General features: G+C 40.2%; 1 protein-coding gene across 1 annotated transcript; it reads right to left on the bottom strand.

The window, feature by feature from the left end:
* Nucleotides 1-2,169: 2,169 nt before the first annotated feature.
* On the bottom strand, nt 2,170-19,357 carry LOC103800557 (inactive ubiquitin carboxyl-terminal hydrolase 54-like; the record flags this gene model as incomplete). The annotated part of the gene is made up of 6 exons (XM_009072939.1): nt 19,089-19,357; nt 16,572-16,664; nt 6,656-6,790; nt 4,859-4,972; nt 4,609-4,691; nt 2,170-2,275 (listed from the first exon to the last, which is right to left on the bottom strand). Coding segments are annotated over exons 1-6 (678 nt in total), but the record flags the coding sequence as incomplete, so codon positions are not given.
* Nucleotides 19,358-22,847: the final 3,490 nt, after the last annotated feature.

Raw genomic sequence — 22,847 nt, 5'->3', positions numbered from 1 at the left:
ATACATAATAATTTCTGATACTTCAACCAGGGAAGAGATCATAAAGCATTTCTTTCCCACAGCAATCTAGAAAATGAACCAGAACTTTAGTCTCCATCATCAATGAGAGACAAAAATGACAAAGTAAAAGAAACCATAGAGGACTGGGATGTTTAAAAGTAGGTATGAGGTTGTAAAACGTTAAGATTACTTTCTTCACATGTATTTTGCAAAGGTCATTCAAAGTACAAGCAGTCCCGTGAATTACCTCACAACAAATGTATCTTACTCTCAAACTGTCTTCTTTGCTTCAGGTAGCTAACAGCAGCATTTTCAGCATGACAGGAGGAACATGGAATCCTGATGAAAAGCTTCCCTTGCATGACTTTGAGGCCACCCTTAGCTAAGCCGCAACAGAAGAATTTCCCGAGTAGAAAAAGCAAGGGGCAGCAAATGCTGGTAAGCAATTTTATCCAACTGATTATTTCACAGCTAAATAGCAGTTTGCCCTGACAAAGAATGTACTTCTATTAAATTTCCCATGCTTTGGTTATTAAATAGCTGGTCTCATAGGAATCTTTTGAATGACAATACAATATCTCAGCTTCTTTTACTTGCGTGAGCCACTATTTGCCAATAAAGGGGGGGGGAATGTTTCAGTGGAGACTAAAAGCGAATGCTTCAGAGTTATAAACTGAAGAGGTGGGTGGAGCAGGTATAAAATGGAAACACACTGCCCCAGGGAGCAGGTACACAAGCCATTGCTGTTAAGAGCCTGCACTGCTTCACTCAGGACTGGTAATGTGCCGAACAGTAGCACTACATGAAGCACTAATAATGCAGCTGTTTCCTGCCCTACCTATTAATCAATATGCAAAAAAGTTTGATGATAACTCTTCTTGCACACTTATCTAAAGCCTGGGATCGGAACATACTGAAATTAAAAGGCAAAACAAGATATCAAGCTCTTGCTTTAGAAATCTAGATTTACAAATCTAACCCTTATGATATATAGATATCAAATAAGCATTTTACATTCATGTGAAAATTTTTTTTTTCTTAACTCAACTGATAGACAGCTTTAATTCAGGTGAATTTGATTAGACTTTTACTGCATAACAGAATGGAACCTCTTTAAGAACAGCAGCCCGTGACTATTAACTGGACACACGCAGTACTCGTTTTGAAGTGGCTGAACACCAGTCATCACTCACAGCAACTATAGCCTGCAATTCTGGTCAGGGTCTCCTGCACTCTGGACACCAAATGTCACTCAGAACAAACCAACCAATACTCCCTCAAATTTTCTGTGATGATTCCTGCCTTTGGAGTACCTCTTGCAGATATCCTTTATAGTCTATAAGCCCTTCACTGTCAGGATGTTCTTTGGCAGTGAGTTCTTTTCCCTTCTGACCAACATTTTGGCTGCATGCTGCAGGTACAGCAGTTTGGACAACAGTTCAATTTATTCCAACTGAAAGGTAGTAAAGAAGTTGAACGGAAGCTCATCTAGGCAAAGAAAAAGAAAGGTTTTGTACCCATGATGACAGTGACTGGTACAAAGGTTCTGCCATCTGTGCCCTAGTGCGGTGCTGCTGGGAAGATATTACAGGAAATAAGTGCTTTCCTCATGCTATTATTACCAATGAAGTACACACCCTCAACAAAAACAGTAACTGGAGAAACTAAACTGCAGGAATGTTGTTCTAAAAAGCCTAGCCAACCAAAACCATTGCCAACACACAGGAATCTCCTATTAAAAGATACAGCCTCCAAATGGTTTGTTATTCCAATTTCTTTCATTAAGATCCAAGAACTTTCATCATAGAAGCACAACTGCAGCTTCATGTAATGCCAGTGTTGGAGGCCTCACCAGTTCTCCAGTGAAGTTGAACAGCAAGCATATGACAGGTACCTCTAGCAGCAACACAGGCTTGAACAGGAATGAACTGCATGGCCATTCCCAGGGAGCAGTGCAAGCATTTCCAAACCATTCACCCTCATCACACTTTTTTTGTGGTTACTAACTCTCTGAGAAACATTCATTTTTAGTTTCCATCCAAATTCTATTCCTGTTCCAAACCCTTATGTCTAGTCAAAGAAGCACTCAACATCACGAATTTTTCCCTTCCTTCACTGAGTTACTGCGAGATACTGAATTCAAACCCGAAGAAAACTCAGGATACTAACTGGGCAGTTTCGCAGGTCTCCCATAGTGCTGGCATTCTGTAGCAGCTCTCCAAACATATCTGGAGTTGGTTTCTCTCGCCTCTCCAGCATACAAATAGCTTGATTGCTTCAGGATAGAGAAAGCATGGAAAACAGAAGTTTAATAATAAAGTAAAAATACAAACCCACACTAAGTCACTGTATATTTCACTCAAATATTAAGAACCTTAAAATACACAATACTTTTTATATTTAATTTAACATTGTAGGACAGAAAAACACATAATTAAGTGTGAATTATTACTCCATCATGATACTGCAAAGAGAAAACAAGTAGAAGTCAAAATAAAAACAGATTGTTGTCTGGCTTAAAATTTGCAACTTAAAAGCAAACTTCAGCATTTTGATAAATACTTGATCTCAAATGCTTCCCTTCAATAGCCACAATCCTAGTAAAGTAACACAGTAAAGCACATCCTTAACAATACACTACCAACAAAAAATACCACAGTACCCAATTTATCTCACTGTCCAAGTCAAAGGACGACAACATGGACACAAGAATACTAGTGTTCAAAGCACATTTAAACTCAAAATGGTTTCATAGGCAAATGTATTACCATGTATAGGTGCTTTTAAAATAATGCACAACTTAGGATTTATTGAGATATTTCATATTTCATATAAAATACCATTTACATAATTATTTTCCCATTTTTCCTACAAATAATGTTCTGATACAGTGTCTGCTGGAACCTAATGAAAAACTACAGCTCCATGGAACAGCAGGCAGCAGCCACAAGGGGGAAAGCTTTACAGCACTCCTGGTACACTGGTAAAGTGGGAGCTTTCAAGAGATCTGCATGAGAAGAGCAACAAGCTGTTTTTACAACAGTTTTTTTCAGGCTCTCTAACTGCAGGTCTCACATGAGAGAGAAGTTCTAAATAACAAAAAAAAAGTCAAGACAGAATGAATAACAGACTCCTGCCTCCATCAGGTTTAAGCAGCTTTTAACTGAGCAACCATCTATTAAAAGGTGACTTCTCTAGCATTAGTTCCAACAATCTGCTATAGAGCTAATGCTCTGTGCACCACCCCCTTTAATGAAAGCTCATGGTGACCAGGGCAGTTACCCAATAACTAAAAACAACAAGACAGAGGATTTGAGGAACTACAGACTGGTCAGTCTTGCTCCTGGGGCGATGACAGACCAAATCAATCCTCTTGGAAATCAACTCCAGGCATATGAAGGACAAGAAGGTGAGTCAGAGCAGCCAGCATGGATTTACCAAGGGCAAGCCATGTCTGACCTACTTGATTTATCTTCTATCACATGATGGGTTCTGCTAAGGAGGCAAGAGCAGTTAGTATCATTTGGTCTCTAGCAAGGTTTCCAAGTCATCTACAGCATTCTTGTGGCCAAACTGGGAGGTGTGGACTACACAGGTAGAACACAATGCAGACAAAAACCTAGCTGGACCTTCAGGCTCAGAGGATCCAAACAAACAGCAGCCAGTCAAGGGTTGTGCTCCTCAGGGGTTAATACTCGGGCTGGAGCTATTTAACATTTTCATTATCAATGGAATGTTGGCATGGAATGATGAATCAGAATACAAACACACCAAGTCTACAGATGACACTAAACTGGATGGAGAAGTCAATACCCAGATATGGAACGCTGCCATCCAGAAGGATCTCAACAGGTGTGAGAAATGAGGTGACAGAAACCTCATGAAATTCAGTAAAGAAAAATGCAAAGTCTTGCACCTTGGACAGAGAACACTCAGTGCAGCAGTGCTGCCTGGGCACTGAATGGCTGAAGAGCAACACCACAAAATGCTGGCAGACAAGCTGAACATAAGCCAGACTCTTTGCACAGGCAAACAGAGAAAGGACAAGAGGCAGAAGACACAGCAAGGGAAATCTCACTAGATGTAAGGAAAGAAGAACTTCACACTGAGTTGTTAAGAACTGGAACAGGCAGCCCAGAGAAGTAATGGAATTTTTGTCCTTAAACACATTCAAAACTCAGTTGCACAAAATCCCAAGCAGACTGATTCAGCTTTGAAGTTAGCCCTGCTTTGAACAGGAGGATGGAATAGATGTCCAAAGGTCCTTTCCAACATAATTTTGTTTTTCTTATCTGTCTTCTTAAAACCACCCGCTCACGTATTAAGGTCTTTCAAAATATACATGAATCCTTGCCACTACAGTTGTCAAGATTCAGAATCATAAACAAGCAGACACACTGATCCATGCTTAAATTGCCATCTTCTGCTTCACTAAATCCTAGTGTTCTTTATCACAGTTATCAAAGCTCCTCCAACTTTGAACAGACCATATTCTGGACATTTAATCTTGTGATGATAAAAATCAAATTGCAATACCAATATGGAAAGAAAAAAGAAAAGAAAAAAGAAAGACAGGGAAAGTAAATCCTTGTGAAAATCTCAACTCACCAGAGCGAGGTTGTGGAAATATAATGTACCATCTGGATGAAAGGTAACGGGTCAGAGGTGGCACCACAGCTGGTACAAACACACTAAAGAGAAAGAAAAGAAAATATAATACACTGACAAGATTGAACAGGTATTTCCACAGCAACACTTCTGCTTGTGTATTTCTTTACCATGGTAATAATTCATATTTTAGGAATGAAGACATTAAACTCGAGAACTGGTGGTTTGTGTAAAGCACATATTACCTTACCTGTTCAAATAAGGTCATCGCAAACTTCTGATGGGAAACACAATGTGGTGCAGTGCAAATATCTTCCTTTGTCTCATCTGCAATGTGGAAGTGAATTCGCATTAACAGGTTTTCCTAGCCAAAGAAGAAAAGGCAAAAAAAGCATTAGATAATTTCAAATGCAGACAAAAGTTAAGATAAAAATCACAAAAGCATGTCAGATGCAGTAGTGTTTTAAGTGTTATTTACAGAGACAAAAGGCTCCTGCAAATTTGTGAAAGCTGTTTTGAAAACAAAGAAGTTTGTATTTCTTTGATAATAAAGAAATTGGTCTCCACTTCTGATTTGAAACAGTATGTTAGGTAACCATTTATTTTATTTACTAGCACTGCTGAAGATTCTGATGCTGATTTTTCTGTCCAGTTCTCAAGCAGCAATGGATTTGACCCAATGTAACAAGCTCCTGACTTCTCCTCAACACAAAGTAACTTAAATTGACCTCTTCGTTCCACAGGGCCTTGAAATATACACATAATTTACACTCCATCAAAAAGTGGGGGAATTCTGTATGAAATAAAAGCACCGAACATTTTATATACATTATTTCATAGATCTCCATCTGTTTTCAAGTTCCCAGGGATTCTTGTCCCAAGACCTTCCCTCCTCCCACTGATTAATGCTGACATGAATCTGTGGGTGCCAGAAGTCTACTGACACCTCTTCCAGCAGCACACTTTTCACTGTCACTATTATCTGCCTCAATGGTTTATAGGTCTGCAATAAACAGGTCAAAATTAATTAATAGGCAAAACAGTTCTGACCTTATACAATCTCCCTTGAATTTTAGAATCTAAGCACTTCTGCCATTGAAATCACATCTCTGCTTTTAGGGATGAAAAGGTTAACTAAGTGAAAAGCTATGCAAGTATCTCTGCCTTAAAACAAAACCTCAAAAAGGAACCTGCACCCATTGCAACTGTTCTTGTGCCAGTACATGCAGCTTAACAAATCTGCTTGTGGGCACTCCCACAGCAGTATTTGATGGGCTATTCTGGTTAGCTTTCTCAAGGAAGAAACTAAATGAAAAACCCCTGTGCTCTACTACATACAGAACTCTGTTCAAGTGCTGGACTGCATACAGCAATCTGACATAACTGTCCTCACAGGGGCTCCTGGGTGAGCTGCTGTAATTTTTTGCACTTTAAGCATTATGGTATGATCTACTTCCATTATAAGCAAGCTCACTGAACTACTATTTTGCTATATTAGTATTCTACAGACACAGGGTATGTTGGGTTATCATAAGCCCATTTGTTACCAGGCCACTTAGTTTCAGAGAACTACAATGGCTATATGCATTTATCTCCTTCAGTGCAAGTGTCAAATTAGGCAGGTATGAGAAATGAAAGATTCAACATGTGGAAAGGATTCCACTATGATAGGTGCTTTACCTGAGAAAAGCTTTACCTTGCAGTAGTAAAAATCCAATATGTTTATACCTTGGTCAAGAATTACCATCTTTGTTAACAACCAAGTATACAAACACACTTGGGCCACGCTGCAGACAGTCTATTTTTTTACAATTCATATCACATTTCAGAGTGCAAGCACTACATATGCAAAAGTAACTGTAAAAATGGTTAACACTGTTATTTCCATTTCCAAACCATTAGCTTGGGGATCACACATGAAAATCTGTTGCAATTTGGGGAAAGGAGAAACAGAGAGGAAGAAAAAGAGGGGGGGAAAAAAACAGGGAAGGTTGTGTAGTAGGGGAACACATCTGTGTCTGTCAAATCATCTTTCAGTTATACTCACAAAACATTCAGCTGCATCATCCATGATGCCCAGCTGGAAGCGTTGCTCATCCTGAAATGTCTTTGCAAGAGCAGTGCGCAGGGCATCAGAAGGAAGCACCTTCTCACTGCTACACTGAAACTGGTTGAAGATACCCTAGTGAAAACACAAAAAGATCATTAAGGTACTCTATTTTCCAAATATGACTCAAGTTATCTGTAAACAAACCACAAACATTTAATTTGCTTTGACCAAGCAACACACAGATATTTGTATTGTACATGGACTACAGGAGAAAATCCTCTAAGTTCCTCCTTTGAAATCATATGCACCTTGGTCTATTTCTTCCTTTCCTTTCACACACCCAAGGGAGGGTAGGGAGCTTATCCAAGAGAGTAAATTTCCTTCAGTGCCAATCCCCCTTAGATCTTTCTCCAAAACTGACTCCTGAAGCAAATACAATGAATACCAAAACTTCCTCACTTTTTATTCCTGTTTCTCCCTCTCCAGTTAACTTTCTCACTTCCAGCTCAGTAACTTTCCTCTTACAGATGCTGCTTTCTTTCATCTTGTAAGCAATTCTTTCCAAATGTCTTCACTCTGCAACAGCCCCAACTTGCTAACTGCACACTTTAAAGAATTTACCTTCCACAAGTCCAAGTGGGTAAGAATTAGAGGATTTTTGTGTTAGCATGCAGGAGGGAAAAGGCACAAACAGCAGCTCCTCTCTATGTCCAGCTGTTCACTTGCTGCCATAAACCTGCATTTTCATAACTAACTCATACATCACCTGGGTAACCATTTGCAAGCATGAGTAGTTCTGTAAAGACACATTATTGTCTCAAGCGTGGCTTATATGCATGAAACTTCAGTTCATATTCCCAGCTGATTAAAACCCCGCATTTATTTGGTGCATGTGTGTGCACATGTGTGTGAAATATCCAAAACACCTTCTGAACAATTATCTAACTTTCACTGTGCCCTCCTACAAAAACAGGAACATAATTCTGTATGCAGGATCCTCACTTTAAGTAAAAATCATCCAGCTCTTATTTCCATACATCATCACTGTGTCTCCATCACCACTCTGCTCTACTTTCTACCTCATTTCATATGACAAGCAATCATCTTCATCAATGTCAACCTCGAAATTCTCCTTGTCCTTTCCTATAAAACTTTCCTCACAATTTCCCTAAAGACTGTGGAAAAGCTCAATTCTTACTGCAAGAGGGGAAAAAAGGATCCCCTTCAAGTATGCACCAGTTGGCTTTTCTGCCTTCTAAACTTAGTAAAACAAGGAAAAAACCAAACTGGTTTGTTTGGTTTTCTTTCGAATCTATACTAATCTGCAGTGATGATGATCCATGTATCACTTCCTCCCTTAATTACAGAAAGCTTCTCCCCAGCATGCTTGGGGTCTATATTAAGTGGAAATAATCTGAGCTTTTCTCTCCTTTAACTATTCTTACTTGTTTCTTGTCAGGAAATGAGAAGGCAAACTGGGAGGTCTGGCAAACAGTACAGCCTTGCCTGCTTTGAGGAAGCTGGCAGAGTGCAGAACAGCTGCCACTGCACAGCCAGCAAACCAACCTCTGTGCCCCTGCCATCTCTGTCCATAGGAATGGTACAATTTAGTGTTGACATGTTTTATCTAAGAGAGATGTAAAATGCCCCTCTCCCTTTGCTGCTACTTTTATTAAGGTCCTCATGGTGCTCATTCATGGGTGAGGACCCTCTGTGCTGAAGCCCGTAGCTCTTCTAATATTGCCTTTATTAGAATACCAAAGGATGATGAGAAAAGTGGTGATGAAGAGCAGGCTGTGAGGCAATCAGGCTCACACTCCATGAATTACAGACAATGCCTCTCCTCAGTTACCTTTTATACATACACATACAAAAACTGAAACACTGACAAAGTCTCTGTACTTAAACGCGATTGCCATTTCTGTCACTCTGATAACTGAACAAGTTTCATGTTTCATTAGGGAATTTTCTCATTTCAGTGAACCTCAAAAAAATAACAAAAGGGCAACGAAACATAATTCCATCCTACTTCAGTACTTCACACTAAATGATTTAAGAACACTTGAAAATATTCATGACTGTTTTAAGAATGTGTTTATTCTGGTTATCATCAATCTCACTTCAGAGACCTGGAAACTGAGCCCCTTGTCTAGCAACTGGTCTACAACTTCACTGCCAGGAATGGATGGTGAGACCTGGTTTGATTCCATGGGAAGCCTGAAATCATTCAGCACTCTTGGAGGGTAGGAATCAATGCAGGCTCTAACTAGGTAAAAGGAGAAGCAAGCAAACTTTTCTTCTAAATTTCCATCCTTGAAGAAACACTATACTTACCATGGAACAAAAAATAATTCAGTAATGTCAAAGAATTCTGTGAAGAATGCAATAATCAGGAAGCAAAAGATCCCAATATTATATGGAAGAATGTTTCCTCAAATTTGTAATGACAGTGCACAATGCTAGAGTCTTATTTAGATTATAATTTTAAAAAGTCTTAAAACCAGTAATTGTGCATTTTAACCTAATAAAGATCAAATCTTATCATGTCATTGCCCAGTGCTGTTCAGAGCATGTTGGACCACAGTGCTTGTGGAGAGCCCAAAAAGCACCTCAAATGGAGCCAAAAGCACCTTGAACATAGGTGAGTTTGGTCATTTATGAGTTTTGGTCTGGAATTTTGGTTTGTTTTTTTTTTTTTCTTGTGCGGGTTGGGGGTGTTGTTTCCCCTTTATTTGTCAAGATAGGTTATTTGCTCCTGTTCAGAACAGGTCTTTCTTGTCTCTCAGCCTTAGATGGACAGGTGTGGCATTTCCTGCAGTTTCATCACTTTAAATTATCTAAGTCAGATCTCTCTCCTTAATTTAAGGTCTTGCCCGTGAGTGATACTGTTAATCACTACAACATTTGTTCCATATACAGGTATGAAAGCCAGCTGGGTGCAGACCAGGAAAGCAATGCTGATTCTGCCCCAGGAGTTCTCATGACACGTTTCCTCCAAGTGCTTCTGGAACTTTATATATGAAACACTCGAACTTTGTTCTCTTTCAAAAATGTCTTCAACTGAAATTGAAGAGAAGTGCAAACACCACCAGTGTGTTCACTGCACTGATCATCTCTCTCAATGGTTCCATTCCAACACAAATGAGTGTATCCCTAACAGCGGCATATGTTCCTATGAATGAACACTGCTATGAGCTTCGTGAAAAAGAGAAGTTTCTCCTATTTTACCAGTTTTAGTAACTAAAATCAAGTTAAACAAAATCTAAGAAATTACTAATATTGCATTAATTATGGTACTTTGATTTCTACACTGAGGACCTGTTTCTGTCATGTTGGTAAGGCTATGAGCCAAGAGAGAGAACAATGTGAGTAAGGGATTTTTCAGATAGGAAGCCTGTGTTCTGCTTATGCTGCACACCTGAGGTCTATATGAAAAAAAAAAACCATCTCCCTCCACTTCCCCTTCCCTACAGATCTTCAGAGGTCTGGAAAGGGCAGCAGAGACAACAAAATTAGGAAGCACAAATGTTCTTTAAGACCAATAAATTCCTGAAGTCCATCTAGTTGCATATAGTCCCCAAACACCAGGTCAAGATCAATTACATAGTTGATCTTTTCTTGACTTGCTCTCAGCTGCATCCAAACTTGGAAATTCTTTAACTATCCCAGGGAATCTATTGTAGGGCCTCACTTGGATTTTTCCCATTCAGAAGGCTTTTTCCTAGCTTTTTAACTGGAAGCTTCATGTCCTTTCTACTACCCAGCTGGGCCTCAGAACAAAGCCTTGCAGAGTCCGTGGGCTTCCAAAATAACAACCTCCACTTTGGGAAGTATTGGGGATCAATATAAACTTTCTAAACCTTCAAAGAAAAACAGCCAAGGTTTGAGACAAGGAACATTTATCATACAACTCTTCAAGTGAAAACCTGGCTCTCTTTCAGTGTGCTGAAATTCACATGCATGATTATAAACCAGGTGGTTCTTCACTCAGTTTAAAGAATGAAGACAAGTATTCTCTGAGGTAATTAATGGGATTGACATGAGTTCTTGGGATTTCTTTTAAATTTTAATGATTTGAAAGTTGCAATATCTGTGAATCCCCTCATAGTTTACAAAATTTGCTCCAAATAATCTTTGACAGTGTTTGGAATCAACTTCCTCCCTAGGAAAGAAGTATTCCATTTATTTGGGGTAAACTGACACCGGCAGTGTGTAACCAACCACACTGATGAAACAAAACAAACTTGATATACATGCACATGTGACTTTTTAATCAAGCATGCAGCAGGCTGACATAAGAATAAATTGATGGCTGAAGACAACAGGCAAAAGCTACTGAATCAGATCAGTGTTCATGCACTGTAAATTTGAGTTGTGTCCTTGGCAGCTTTCTGAGAACTAATTATTCCCTTCCAGCATTATGCAGAAGTTTCTTCTGGATGGGATATCGATGCAGCTCCAGTGGTGTGGCATTTCTTTCAAAGAACAAAACATGTCCCCCACAAATGCCTTAGTATTCCCTACATTAATAATTTCTGCCTACAAACATGAACACGGCCAATCCTCATCCTTCTCTCACTGCTCAACATGTCCACATTATTCCTGCTAATCACCACCAACCAGCTGTTTCTGGGTTTGGTGGAGGGTTTTTGTCTGCATTATTTTTTTTTAAACTTTCTCTCCACTTCAATAACATGCCTGTCTTACTCCATTCCATTCAGGGCACCTTTTCTCTTGTCTCCAGATCCTAGCTCTTCCAATGAAGCCTCTTACTCAGTACAACAATCTGTTTTCAATAAAAACTCTGGCTGCTACAAATCTCTTTTCTCCCATCCAAACACATCACCCTCCACCCACAGTATTTCCACTAGCCCACACTTCTTCCCCACATTTTCTCATGTTAATTTCACCTTCAAGGGTGCAATCAATTCTAGCTCTATTTGGTTTTGTGTCTTGGGATCTCTTTCCAAAATCCCAAGTCTGATAACAATCAACTTAGATTTCCATTTATCCTTTTCTTTTAGTGTACCTTCCATTTGTACTCGCACTGTACCCTGAACATCAACGTAAGGTCCCCAATACAGACAGTAAGGTCAGATACTCCTTGGCTACTCAAATAAAAGTAATGTTTTCCACAAGTGTTATTTAGGAGGGTGGCAGGAAAAGAAACCCAAATCACAGAATGTGTCCATCTACTAGGCAACGCTTTATTAACTGCTTGATCAAGATCAAAAAAGGCAATTGTTATTGGAAGCTTCAATTACCAGTTTATTAACTCAGGAAACTGTACTTGCCGCTGGTTTATTTGGCAGGCAGTTAGCTGCAAGCGCCAACTGAAGAAAAATGTTTAAATAATACAAGTAATTATCTTATGTATTTTGACTACTGTTTTACTGTGAAATACTACCATGATTTGAAAAAAGCACAAAAGAATCTTTGCAACTCACCTATTACTGCCTCAGCCACATAGTGAACATTTCCTAACAAATCACTCGATTTTAGGCAAGTGGCTACTCAGAACCACCAACTATAGCTATTCTCCTTCTTTAAAGGGCTCTAAAACCTTACTGTTCTCAGTTTTTCACCTCAGATAACATCATTTCTACACCAAAAATTCACATTCTTCCTGCTTTTGTTGCACATGACAAAACTGCAGAACATACCAACCCTACTGGAATGTATCAATCAATAGAGCATTCTTCTCTGCAACCTACAAAAAACACTCTGTCCTATATCCCAGCACTATGAAGCTCCAAGTACAATCCCTGGAAGGAGAACAAACTCTCTGTGGCATGCTCAGTACAGTGGACGGATTTCCCCCTTCCTGCCTTCTTCCAGCTGTGATAAACAAACACCAAAGCAAAATCATACTGGAGAAAAAGGAAAATAAACCAAAACATAGGAGACTTCAACATCAATAATAAATCAAAAAGCTGTTCCAGTGTTGCAGCAGGCAAACCACATAGTGGTAAGGACAGCTTGTGTACTGAAAAAAATATTTAATCATGTCACATCTTAAGGAACAGTGTTTGGGATTCCAGCACAGAGTCTGCAGCTCTCCCTTGGCTTTCTATAGCTTTTGACTCAAGGTTCCTTCAAAATAACCAATGAACCTGTCTGGAATGATTTCAAGGTTCATTTTGTAGCCACACAAACACAGTCAGGTAAGACACCAAGTTTTAAAACCCCTTCAAGAATTTGTGCAATGGAAGTCTTCAATGTGGTACAAAAATAAAACGTGATTTGATATCAGGTATGACATCACGGTCGGATAATCCCACATTTAAAATGACAAGTCATATTTAGAGAACTAGCTGAGCATTTACAGTAAACACTGTGTATGACATCAGAATCCCTAGAAAGAGTTGCAGCAAGCCAAGAAAGCATGGAAAAAATAAAACTTCTTTGGTGTTATGCAAAGGCTAAATTTAGCTTAGTGAAGACTTATCTTCCTCTAAAGAGGATGCTGCCCTTAGAACAGCATTTCAAGCTGGAGAAGAGCATGAACCCTCTCTGCACAACACAGGAGGCATCAGGGATCTCGTGAAAGGACCCTGAAGCGGAGTGGGGGGACATGACACAGACTGCTCCCCCCAAGTATTGTCCCTTTCCCAGGCCAGGCTGGAATCTGAACATGCCAGCATGCTCTGAAGGGGAGTAAACATGTCCTGCCTCCACCCTGCTTGGTCTGGACAGGAATTTTGGGCAGATCCACCTGACAGCATGCAAGGCTAATTACCTCTCCCCAGACCCTAATGGGAGATTTTCACATGGTATAGAGCTTCAAATTCTTGTGTTCCCACTGGATCCAGCCATATCTTCTCCCTCATCTTAGCAAAGCCTAAGGCAAGATTCAAGAGAAAGAGGATGTCAAAGACCTGGAGGCTGAGCCAGCATTACCCTGGCAGGACAACAGTTAAAGACTTCCAGAGCAGAAAGGAGAGCTGGGGCAGGGGAACAGATGAGCACAGAAGGGAGAGGATGATCTGCTGCACCGGGACACAAAACATGCTCTTGGTGATGCTTGAAGTACTAGGTGCACATTAAGCACATTATCCCATTTGTCTTAAACAAGTTTACATATACCATGTACCAGACAGACAAGACTTTTGCAGGAGGAAAATAAAAGAGCAGTTTGAAAACACTGATCCAGAGGGCAGCAGAGAACAAGTAAATACCTTAGACAGCCTCTTCCCCCTTTCACTGCCTGCTCAAGGAGTTTGTGAATGTGACCACCTCCATGGTTTGGGGTTGTACCTTGTGTGCATCCCCTAGCTTTTTAATGTATATAAGCAAGACAACCTATGTTTCTGGTGTTCAGAGTTCTTTGGGAGGGTGAAGGGAGGTTTACATCCCCAGTTTCACTTAGAATTAAGTGACAGCCTTTATTACTCACCTATTATTTGACTTGATAACACAAAAAATGGGTGAAATTTTCAAATATTTACGTACCCACACCAACAGTTGGATCCAGTTGGAATTCGTTTTACTTTTTCAAGTACTGGTTACTGCCCATATTGTCTAGATAACCTTTTTCTTGTTTATGCATTCTTTGGAGTTTTTCATTGTACATTGAGTTTTGTGAGCCACAGAAATTCTGCACACAACCAGGTGCAAGTTTCATAAAATGTGCAAAAGTAGTACAGGATTTGGTGCAACATTATAACTCTGTTGGAAACTAAGGGTTATAACAACTTCCAGCTAAGCATAGCACTGTTGAGAACTTCAGATAGGAAACAAACCCCATAAGCAAACAATGACAACAACAAAAAGAAACACCCAACAAAAATGCACCAAAAAAACATTGCAGATATTGGGGAATGAAAAGAGAGAGCAGCAACTTTGTCAAAGGCTGCTTAATTTAAAAAATAAGCATATGGCTGCAGGCATACAATTTGTGAATTCTGCCACTCTACCTGTCACTTCCAAGTTTATAATAGCACAGTGCACACAGCAGGACATCAAAAGCAAAAATTTTACCAACCAAGCTAAACACTCTTTGACCCAATCTCTGCTTTTAATACATATATTCCAGAGATCCTGTTACCTTCCAATCTTACTGTAGTACTTTCCCTCCCATTCTGGTACTGCCAATCCACATGCATCTTTGTCCAGAGTTCATCTTTCAAGACCAGCTCCACAAAGGTTCATCATCTCCTTTTTCCTGTAATATCCTTTCACCCCCTCCCTCTTTTTCAGCACTCTCATACAGAAGACTTTTAACTGTTATCTTCATATTCAAACATGGACTCAGATGCAGAATTGAGAGTCAACTTTCCTTAATGGCAGAACCTGTATGACCTCCTGGTATTTCCTCCAATATCTTGCTGCTACACTAAACCTCAGAACAGCAAAGCTTACATTCATGGTAATGTCCTAAATCCTTTCCCTTCTGTCCTCATCTCAGCTAACAAAGAATGCCAGCAACCACTTGGCAATACCTGGGGATCCACTTCCATTGACCCAAAATACCTTGAAATTATTTGTCCCATTGAACCTAATAAACTCAAATCAGACCATGATTAAGTCTTGCCACTTCCCTATAAGGAAAGGGAAGTATTCAATACTCCATCTTTTCTTTGTCTGGATACCTGTACTTCTCAGTTTGCATGTGCTATCTTGCTCCTAACCCACTGCTATATCCTCTTCTGATGGTACGGCTGTAAATATCATCCTGTCTCATCATTTCAGCAGATACGTCTTAAGACAAATTTCCCTTCAGAAGGAAATTACTCCTCTTATTTCATGCTTTAACAGTCTCCTCTTTGGTGCTCACTAGCAAGGGAAAACCCCTCAACAATCCAAAACCTCACTAAATAACTCATTTCACGTCTGTCTCTACCAGAGCACCTGTAAAGTCACTGAACAGTTGCAAGACAGCTATTATACCACAGATATTGCCTGTGAACTTCAGATGATCTTAATTTAAACCTTGAACTCCTTATTTTTCTATATTTATAAGACATGCTGTCTGTCCTTTTCGTTACTGCACACAGAATTCACAACACAATAAATTCTCCCACAATGAATTTATATATTTAGTTAGACTTTACCACCCATTTGTGATCAAAGCAAATGTCTCAGTCTCAATTTCAGAAAGAAAAATCACTGCTCAGGAAGATTAAAGCTGGTATTTTCATCATGTTTGCATCACATCCATTTCTCCCACAAGAAGCCGTGGGCTTGAAGTTGCAAAACTTAGAACAGAGGCCACAAAAAACCCAGAAGTGCTACAAAGTGATTGGTAGAGACAAATGGAGACACAGCATTGCACAATTTACTGAAGTACATAGCAGTACTCAGAATCAGAGGATCTACATCTTACTGTCCAGGCAGGCTCTACAACAGCTATTGTATCTGCATCTACAAACAGAATTGATGTTTTTCAAAACAGAGACTACAAAGAGCTAAGCCACTTAATGCAGACATCAATATTTACAGTTGAAAACAGCCTTTTAGTCTTACATAATCAACAGTTTTGAACAGAAAGGCTTAAAGCGAAATGGTTTTTTCCATGTTGAAGTTTAAAGTACCTCTAAAGGGAAAGTAAAGGCTGATGAGCATAGTATTCTTAGACAGTACTATATTTATACACCAAGGGGTAAACTGGGAAAAAAAAAGGCTAATTTATATTTTACTGCCTGAACTAATCTTGAACTAATGGAGGCTCACAATGACCTGCACACCACTGACAGGAGGCCTTGTATCTGAAACTTTACTGACAGTATTTTCCTAAGTTTTTGGCTTGAGCATATTTTAGCAACAGTACTATAAGGGCCTTGGACCAGCAGCTATCAGATTTACCTTTGCTCTCACAAATTTTCAGATGCAAGTTTGATTAGACATATTAATACCAGAAATATTTCTGTTCTATTCTTTTTTAAATGCTTTTCAATTTATTTCTAACTTTTACCTTAAGAGCACAGAAGATGCAAGAATCGCCCATACATTTGTGCGTTGTGATTTGCCGGAAACTGCGGCGGAAAATGTCCAAGTGCCAGAGGACCTGAAACGTAAAAAGAGGCACAGACAATTATATGAATATATTAAATAAAATGCTGCATAAAGCTCTGATTTAAATTGCACATGCTAAATCATCCCAGAAGTACACTAATGTCGTCAGTGAACATCATCTTTAAAAAGGGATGACTTGTATCTAACTGCAAGTTGACGTTCTTAACTTTCTTCCTTAGCTGTAACCTCTACGTGTGAATTGACAGTAGGACATCCCTCTGAATTTCCTGCCATGTGCTTTTAAGATTAGACAACTCACTGCTTTCTCCAGGTGGCAGTGCCAGCTTAAACAGCACTTGTCCTGAGTGCTGCCCCTGCTGGCACCATGGCCGGACGCTGCGCAGCCGCACCATGAGGCTGGGCAGAGCTGCCAAGGACACCTCATCAACTGCTGAGGCCAAACCTCTCCTGTTCTTCCACCTCCTATGCAGCTTTCTTGTTCTGAGCAAAAGCCCCACCACCAGAAACATGGAGCTTCAACAGCATATACATTAATGGGCTCCTGCAAGCAAACCAGGAAAAGCCGTTATGCCCAACGTTACCATTAGTAAGTGCACTTACGTGCCACGATTACTGGCAGATTGCTAACCCGAACCTGTTTGGGCAGTTGTTCCTTTCTCTCAGGACAGGTGTGGTGGGAATACCAGGTATGTGACCAGATAGTGTCACAGCACAGCAAACCAAGCAGGCTTTTCTATGCTCTGCTAGCAACAGCGAGCACAGATACTTGCTCTAACAGCACCAGGTTTAATTCTTCAGTTCCTCCCTCTCCTCAATCTGTGCACTCCTGGGGAACTATCTGACTTCCTATCTGTAAAACAGCAACAACACCAATCTCCAAGGTGTTCCACAGTCAGCTCTTCAGGTATAAATGTGGTCAGCACTGGCTATTTCAGCTTCAGCTAACAGTAACTGAACTTTCTTGCAAACCACAGAGCCTTTCAGAAGGTGGGAGCTCGCTCTGAAAGAAGCCCTGACCTAAATCACGTCCTGCCAGGTTCCGGAGAGAGCACCAAGGTCCAGGAGGACATGTGACTGGCTAAATGCTTCATTAGCACAAACAGAGGAACCAAACTTCTTTTCTCTGATGAATTTGTCCAGAGCTCAAAAAATTTAGCATCCTGAAAAAAGCTGTGCTGGTTTCAAGAAGTGCTTCCAGCTGGAACAATTTGTTACCTAAACACAAATGTTACCCAAAATGAGATATTCAATTAAATAAACTCATTTTTAAATATAATCTGTAAAGCGCCCCAAAACTTCAGAATTGTCATGGCTATGTTTATGCTCCACCTCTCCCTATACTTACAGGCCTGGGAGGCAACATAAGCCTTGGAACCATCTGATTACACACAACATTCCTGAAGAACTACTGCAGACTTTACAAAAGCACAAAAAAATTACGTTTAGGAATGTGTCCAATTTTTTTTATGTACTTGTCTTTGGAGTTTATCTTGAATGTTTACAGAAATTCTTAGAAGTAAGGAGCAACAAACATTTGAGAGCATCTCAGACTAACACTGAGTGTTCTATTAAGATAAACCCTAGAAGTATGTATTTGATCAAATTATTAGCTTCTTGCTTCTTTTTTTAATTCAGCTTGGATTGTTAATATTTTTAGTATTCTACCTCTCTCAAGCTTTAGAAGAAAACATTTTCTGTAGGAGACTAAAGACCAGGTCATATGCTTTCATCTTCATGTATGGTATGCTGCTGGTGCCAGGATCTACTTAGTTCTGATCCAGGTTCAGTAACACAGTATTAGGATGCAATTAGTGATTACACTTTACAGCTTAACACATGGAATTAATGCAAAACATCACTGGAAATTCCACTTTTCTTATTATAACTTCTCTTTGTACCTAGCCTTGTATTTTCTAACATATTAAGCCTATTGAGAGTTGTTGGTATACACAGTAGTATTATTAGCACTGGGGGCTATCTGGAAGCCTGAAATTAGTCAAGCACCTGACTGGGCCCATGGAAAAAAAAAATAAAAATAGAAGGACAAACTCAGAGTGAGATAGTCTGTGCCACACGGACAAGTCATATGAAGGGATGGAAACTAATGGGGAGAAGGGGTTTTAACCCCTGCAGCCAGAATGACTGAACCTTAACCATCAGTCACCATCTAAAGGGTGACAATACCCATATAGCAGCCACATCCCTCCACTGCATTTTGACATCAGGAAAGTTTTTTCTTCTAAACCAAAAGGTAAAGACTCAGTCATTTAAACTAAGCTACAAATCAGAAAACTGAACTACATAAAAAGGTATTATCAAACCTTGAGCTTAAGTGGTTCAACAAAAAAGTTAAATTTAGTTTTAAGGAGCAGACATACTGCAAGCTATGCAATATTCTACTATTTCAAAATAATTTTCTACACATATTTTTATCCCTATTATTCTGTGCTCTTACCTGTAGTGCACTATTCAGGAAGCAACTGTTCTGTCCTGGTTCATTGCTGAGACCTTTACTGGGTGCTATTGAGGTGGTGTTTCGTGGAGTGAACATGCCCTGTACGTTTCCCCGACCCACAGAAAAGTAACTTCTTTTCCAAGACATCTTCCAGTTTCAGCTGTAGAATATTCAGGTTTAGGCTGGCAGAGTATGACTTGATCAGAGCCTTCCTTTCAAAAAAATCTGAAACTGCAACAACATCCAATCTTCTATAAACTCTAGTTTAAACAGTACTTATCCTTTCACCAGGACACAAGCAGTTTGCTTCTTTTAAATCCAGCCTGGGATGCAAGTCTTAATTTTATGTATGCAAAAACCTCTTTTACAAGCAGCCACATTCAACGTTTGCAAAGGGAAGGAATCCATGGTCGTGCAACTTCATCTGTTATGCTGCTTCTCCCTTTTCCAAACAGGCAGTAACTTCAGGGAACAAATGGCAAATCAAGGAGGTCCCAGAATCAAGAGGAAAAAAACAACAGCTACCTCCCACACCCCAAAACCCCAGCTCCTCTAATCCTTCTATAATCCTCCTGCAGAAGATGGGAAAAATCCAATTAGTAGGGGAGCAAAGAAACCAAAACCAAAATAAAACTTTGGCAGCTCCCTTTCAGTGACATCTATCTTGGGTGATGAAGGAGGCATTATGCTCACAAGGGAAAAAGGAGCAGCTCCAGAACTTGAGAGTGAAGAGCTTGAAAGCAGCAAGAAGTCTCCGACAGTTCTTCTATTTCTGCGTACGATCTTTAGAAATTTCTCCTCCTGATCCTCCTTTTGCAATCGGAATGCCCAGCCGTGCCAGAAAGCTTGAGAGAGAAAAATAATCAAAGGCTTGCGTCATTTAATTACTCTCTTGGTTTGGTGGTGTTCTGCCAAGACCAGTGTTGCCTCACCTCCCACAACACACTGAATCTTCTGAGACAAAGCAAAAAAACCCCTAAAAACCTTTCTCCACCCAAAAAATAAAACACCATGGAAAAGAACAGAGAATTCTGAAAAAAGCACATAAGAGCAAGAGGGCCTGGGGTACACTGGAAGGGTTAAGAAGGAAGCTAGGTTAAAACACTAAAACACAACAGTCAATCTTTAAGGTCTCTTATTCATTCAGACAGTAGTACAAGGATTGGTGGGTCCATGAACACATGCCAGCATGCTGTCCCCCTTGAACTGGGGCATTGCACTGAACATGGAAGGCCAAGATGGCAAAGGCACAAGGCTCATCCCTGACTGAGCAGCCCAGAGCTCTCTCCAGAACAAACCAGTCTCCAAATTTTCTTAATCAGAACCTATGTGCATCTCTGAAATCCTACTTACAGGCACATGCAATGTCTTCCAAAAGACAGATGCTTCTGAAGAAGCCAGAAGACACATTCAATAAAAATTGCTCTTCCTACCACAGGTTCACTTTTCCCCTCACCTCAGAGGAAATGCAAAAAGAAGAATTTTATTTAAAAAATTCCTGGAAACAGGAACTACAAGATTCATGGCAAAATATTTTTTTAAGTTCTCACAAGCATAACCTACCTGTATTTACAGATATTTGCATATTTAAGATTATCCCATTTTTGATACATATAACAACTGCAATTGCATATTATGGTTGGTATAACAAGTGACTAACTCAAATGTAGTGAAGTATTAATTGCAGCATGAAGTCACTACAAAACAGACGCAGAGTTTGTGCATCAGCAAAAATAAACTAAGAATAATTCCTTACAAAGATATCCTGGGTGTCTGTGGGGGCACGTTTTTCACCTTCCACACAATTATGAATTCTTCATCTCCTGTCAAAACACAGAAAGACTTTCTCAATATCTGCAAATGTGTTACAGCAGCCTAACACATTCCCTTCTAAGTAATATTTTGTTTGTACTTCTATTAAACTCATTCTACAAATATTAACAAAGTCTCAGCATTGCTCTAAGGCAGGCAAATATCTACAGACAGATGAACAGTCTTCTTGGTTGCCAGTGTGCCATGCAAAGTTTTCCCAAGTGGCTGCAAGCCTGCAGACACAGACCATTACCATGCCCGTCGCACAGCATTCCTGAGTGCTGAACCTGCACAGCATTCACTTCAGAGCAATTTCAGCCTCAGTCCCCTTTCTTTGCTCCATCCCTTAATGAACCATGAGCCAACCATACTGTGCAAGCTAATTCAGTTTCAAGCAACAATTTAGGGATCTCTGTAAACCAACACCACTTGCAATAGGTGCAGTGGCTAAGACTGTGCCGCCAAGACAGAGCAGAACGCTGCGCGGAATGAGCCAGGACAGGCAGGCTCTGTGCTGCCTCACAAAAACCACTCAACCAAGCACAGTCATCAGCTTCTTCCCACAGCACCTACAAAAAATGAAAAATACAATCCAAAAAGTGCCCAAAATGCACAGCTGAGAGCAGCACCTACTCAGTGGACTTCAGGTTCAAAACAAGATTCTGCTCTCAAAATGGGCTATAAATTTTCAGCACTTTTAGAGCCAAGCTGTCTCAGTTCTGACAAACTGAATACATTTTTTAGTTGATTTTTATTGTCTTGGAACCAGAATCAGACTAGAGGATTGACCTGTCATTGCAGCAAGACTATTGCAAGCTGGCCTGAACCCTCACATTAACCTGCAAGCTTACAACCTGCACTGCACCTGTACAGGCTTAGCAGAACTGACTTCTTACCACATGTTCACCATGATCACTCCTAGGAGCAAGTTCAGTTTGCTCATTTGGCTACAGACCTTTGCAGAGCTAAGAACAAGCAGAAAGCACTTAAGCTGGTAACCACCCAGACAGGACAAAACCAGATCTCTGGAGGCAGCTTCACACTGTGCCAGGCTCTAAAAAAGCTTACCAACCTTATGTAACAGCTCATGTTAAATACATGTTATACAAATGTTACAACAAGGAGCAAGTAAAACATAAAAAAAATATCAAGAGTATATCGTAAAAAAGTATATAATAAAAAAGTAAACCCAACATTCTAGATCTTCCCATCAGTGCATGCTACTTGGTAGCAGCTTTCTTCATGGTGCAGGGAGGGCTCCCAGCCACAGAGACAGGCTCAGCAGATGAGAGAGGCATTGGGGCATCACACTCATCACATCCAGCAATGCAATCCCAGAGCAGAGCTGGCCATGGCTCAACATGTACTTCTGGCCTGAAGAAACCCGAGTCTGTCCTCTGACAGCAGAGCACAGCACTCTACAAGACAGCACAGAACAGCTCGAGGTGCTGTTCATTCCCTTCCCAAATCATTCACACAGAAACATAACATCTCAAGTTGCATCCTTTGTTCTCTGGCAAGGTCCCACTAGCACTATTCATTTTAAGGGGGAGAGGGGAAGTGCAACACCTCTCACTGCAGTCTCATGTCTCTCCTAACATCTTAGGCTAGTGCTTGAACCCCTATTCCAGGCACATGGCTGAATAAGAACAACCCAGTCAGGAAAGGAGATGCTTCCATTTAGCACTAAGTATGGCTGAAACTACCAATTAAATATTTACCACACTATTAAATAAAAGCAGAGGTCTAGAATTCATTTTTCATTACTTCTGTTTCTGAAGAAACTTTCAAAACACAGAGCAAAGTAAATGCTGCAATGTGTGAATGTGTGTGATGTTAGAAAAGAGACTCCTCACCCCCAAGATCCTACCACCTCTTCTGGTGAGCAGAGGGCAAGTCGTCCCTTCACAAGCCACACCACCTCTGAAAGTCTAAACAGGTGAGAAA

Source organism: Acanthisitta chloris, unplaced genomic scaffold (genome assembly GCF_000695815.1).
Source record: "Acanthisitta chloris isolate BGI_N310 unplaced genomic scaffold, ASM69581v1 scaffold20500, whole genome shotgun sequence".
Lineage (NCBI taxonomy): Eukaryota > Metazoa > Chordata > Aves > Passeriformes > Acanthisittidae > Acanthisitta > Acanthisitta chloris.
This window is presented reverse-complemented; position numbering and strand designations above follow the sequence as displayed.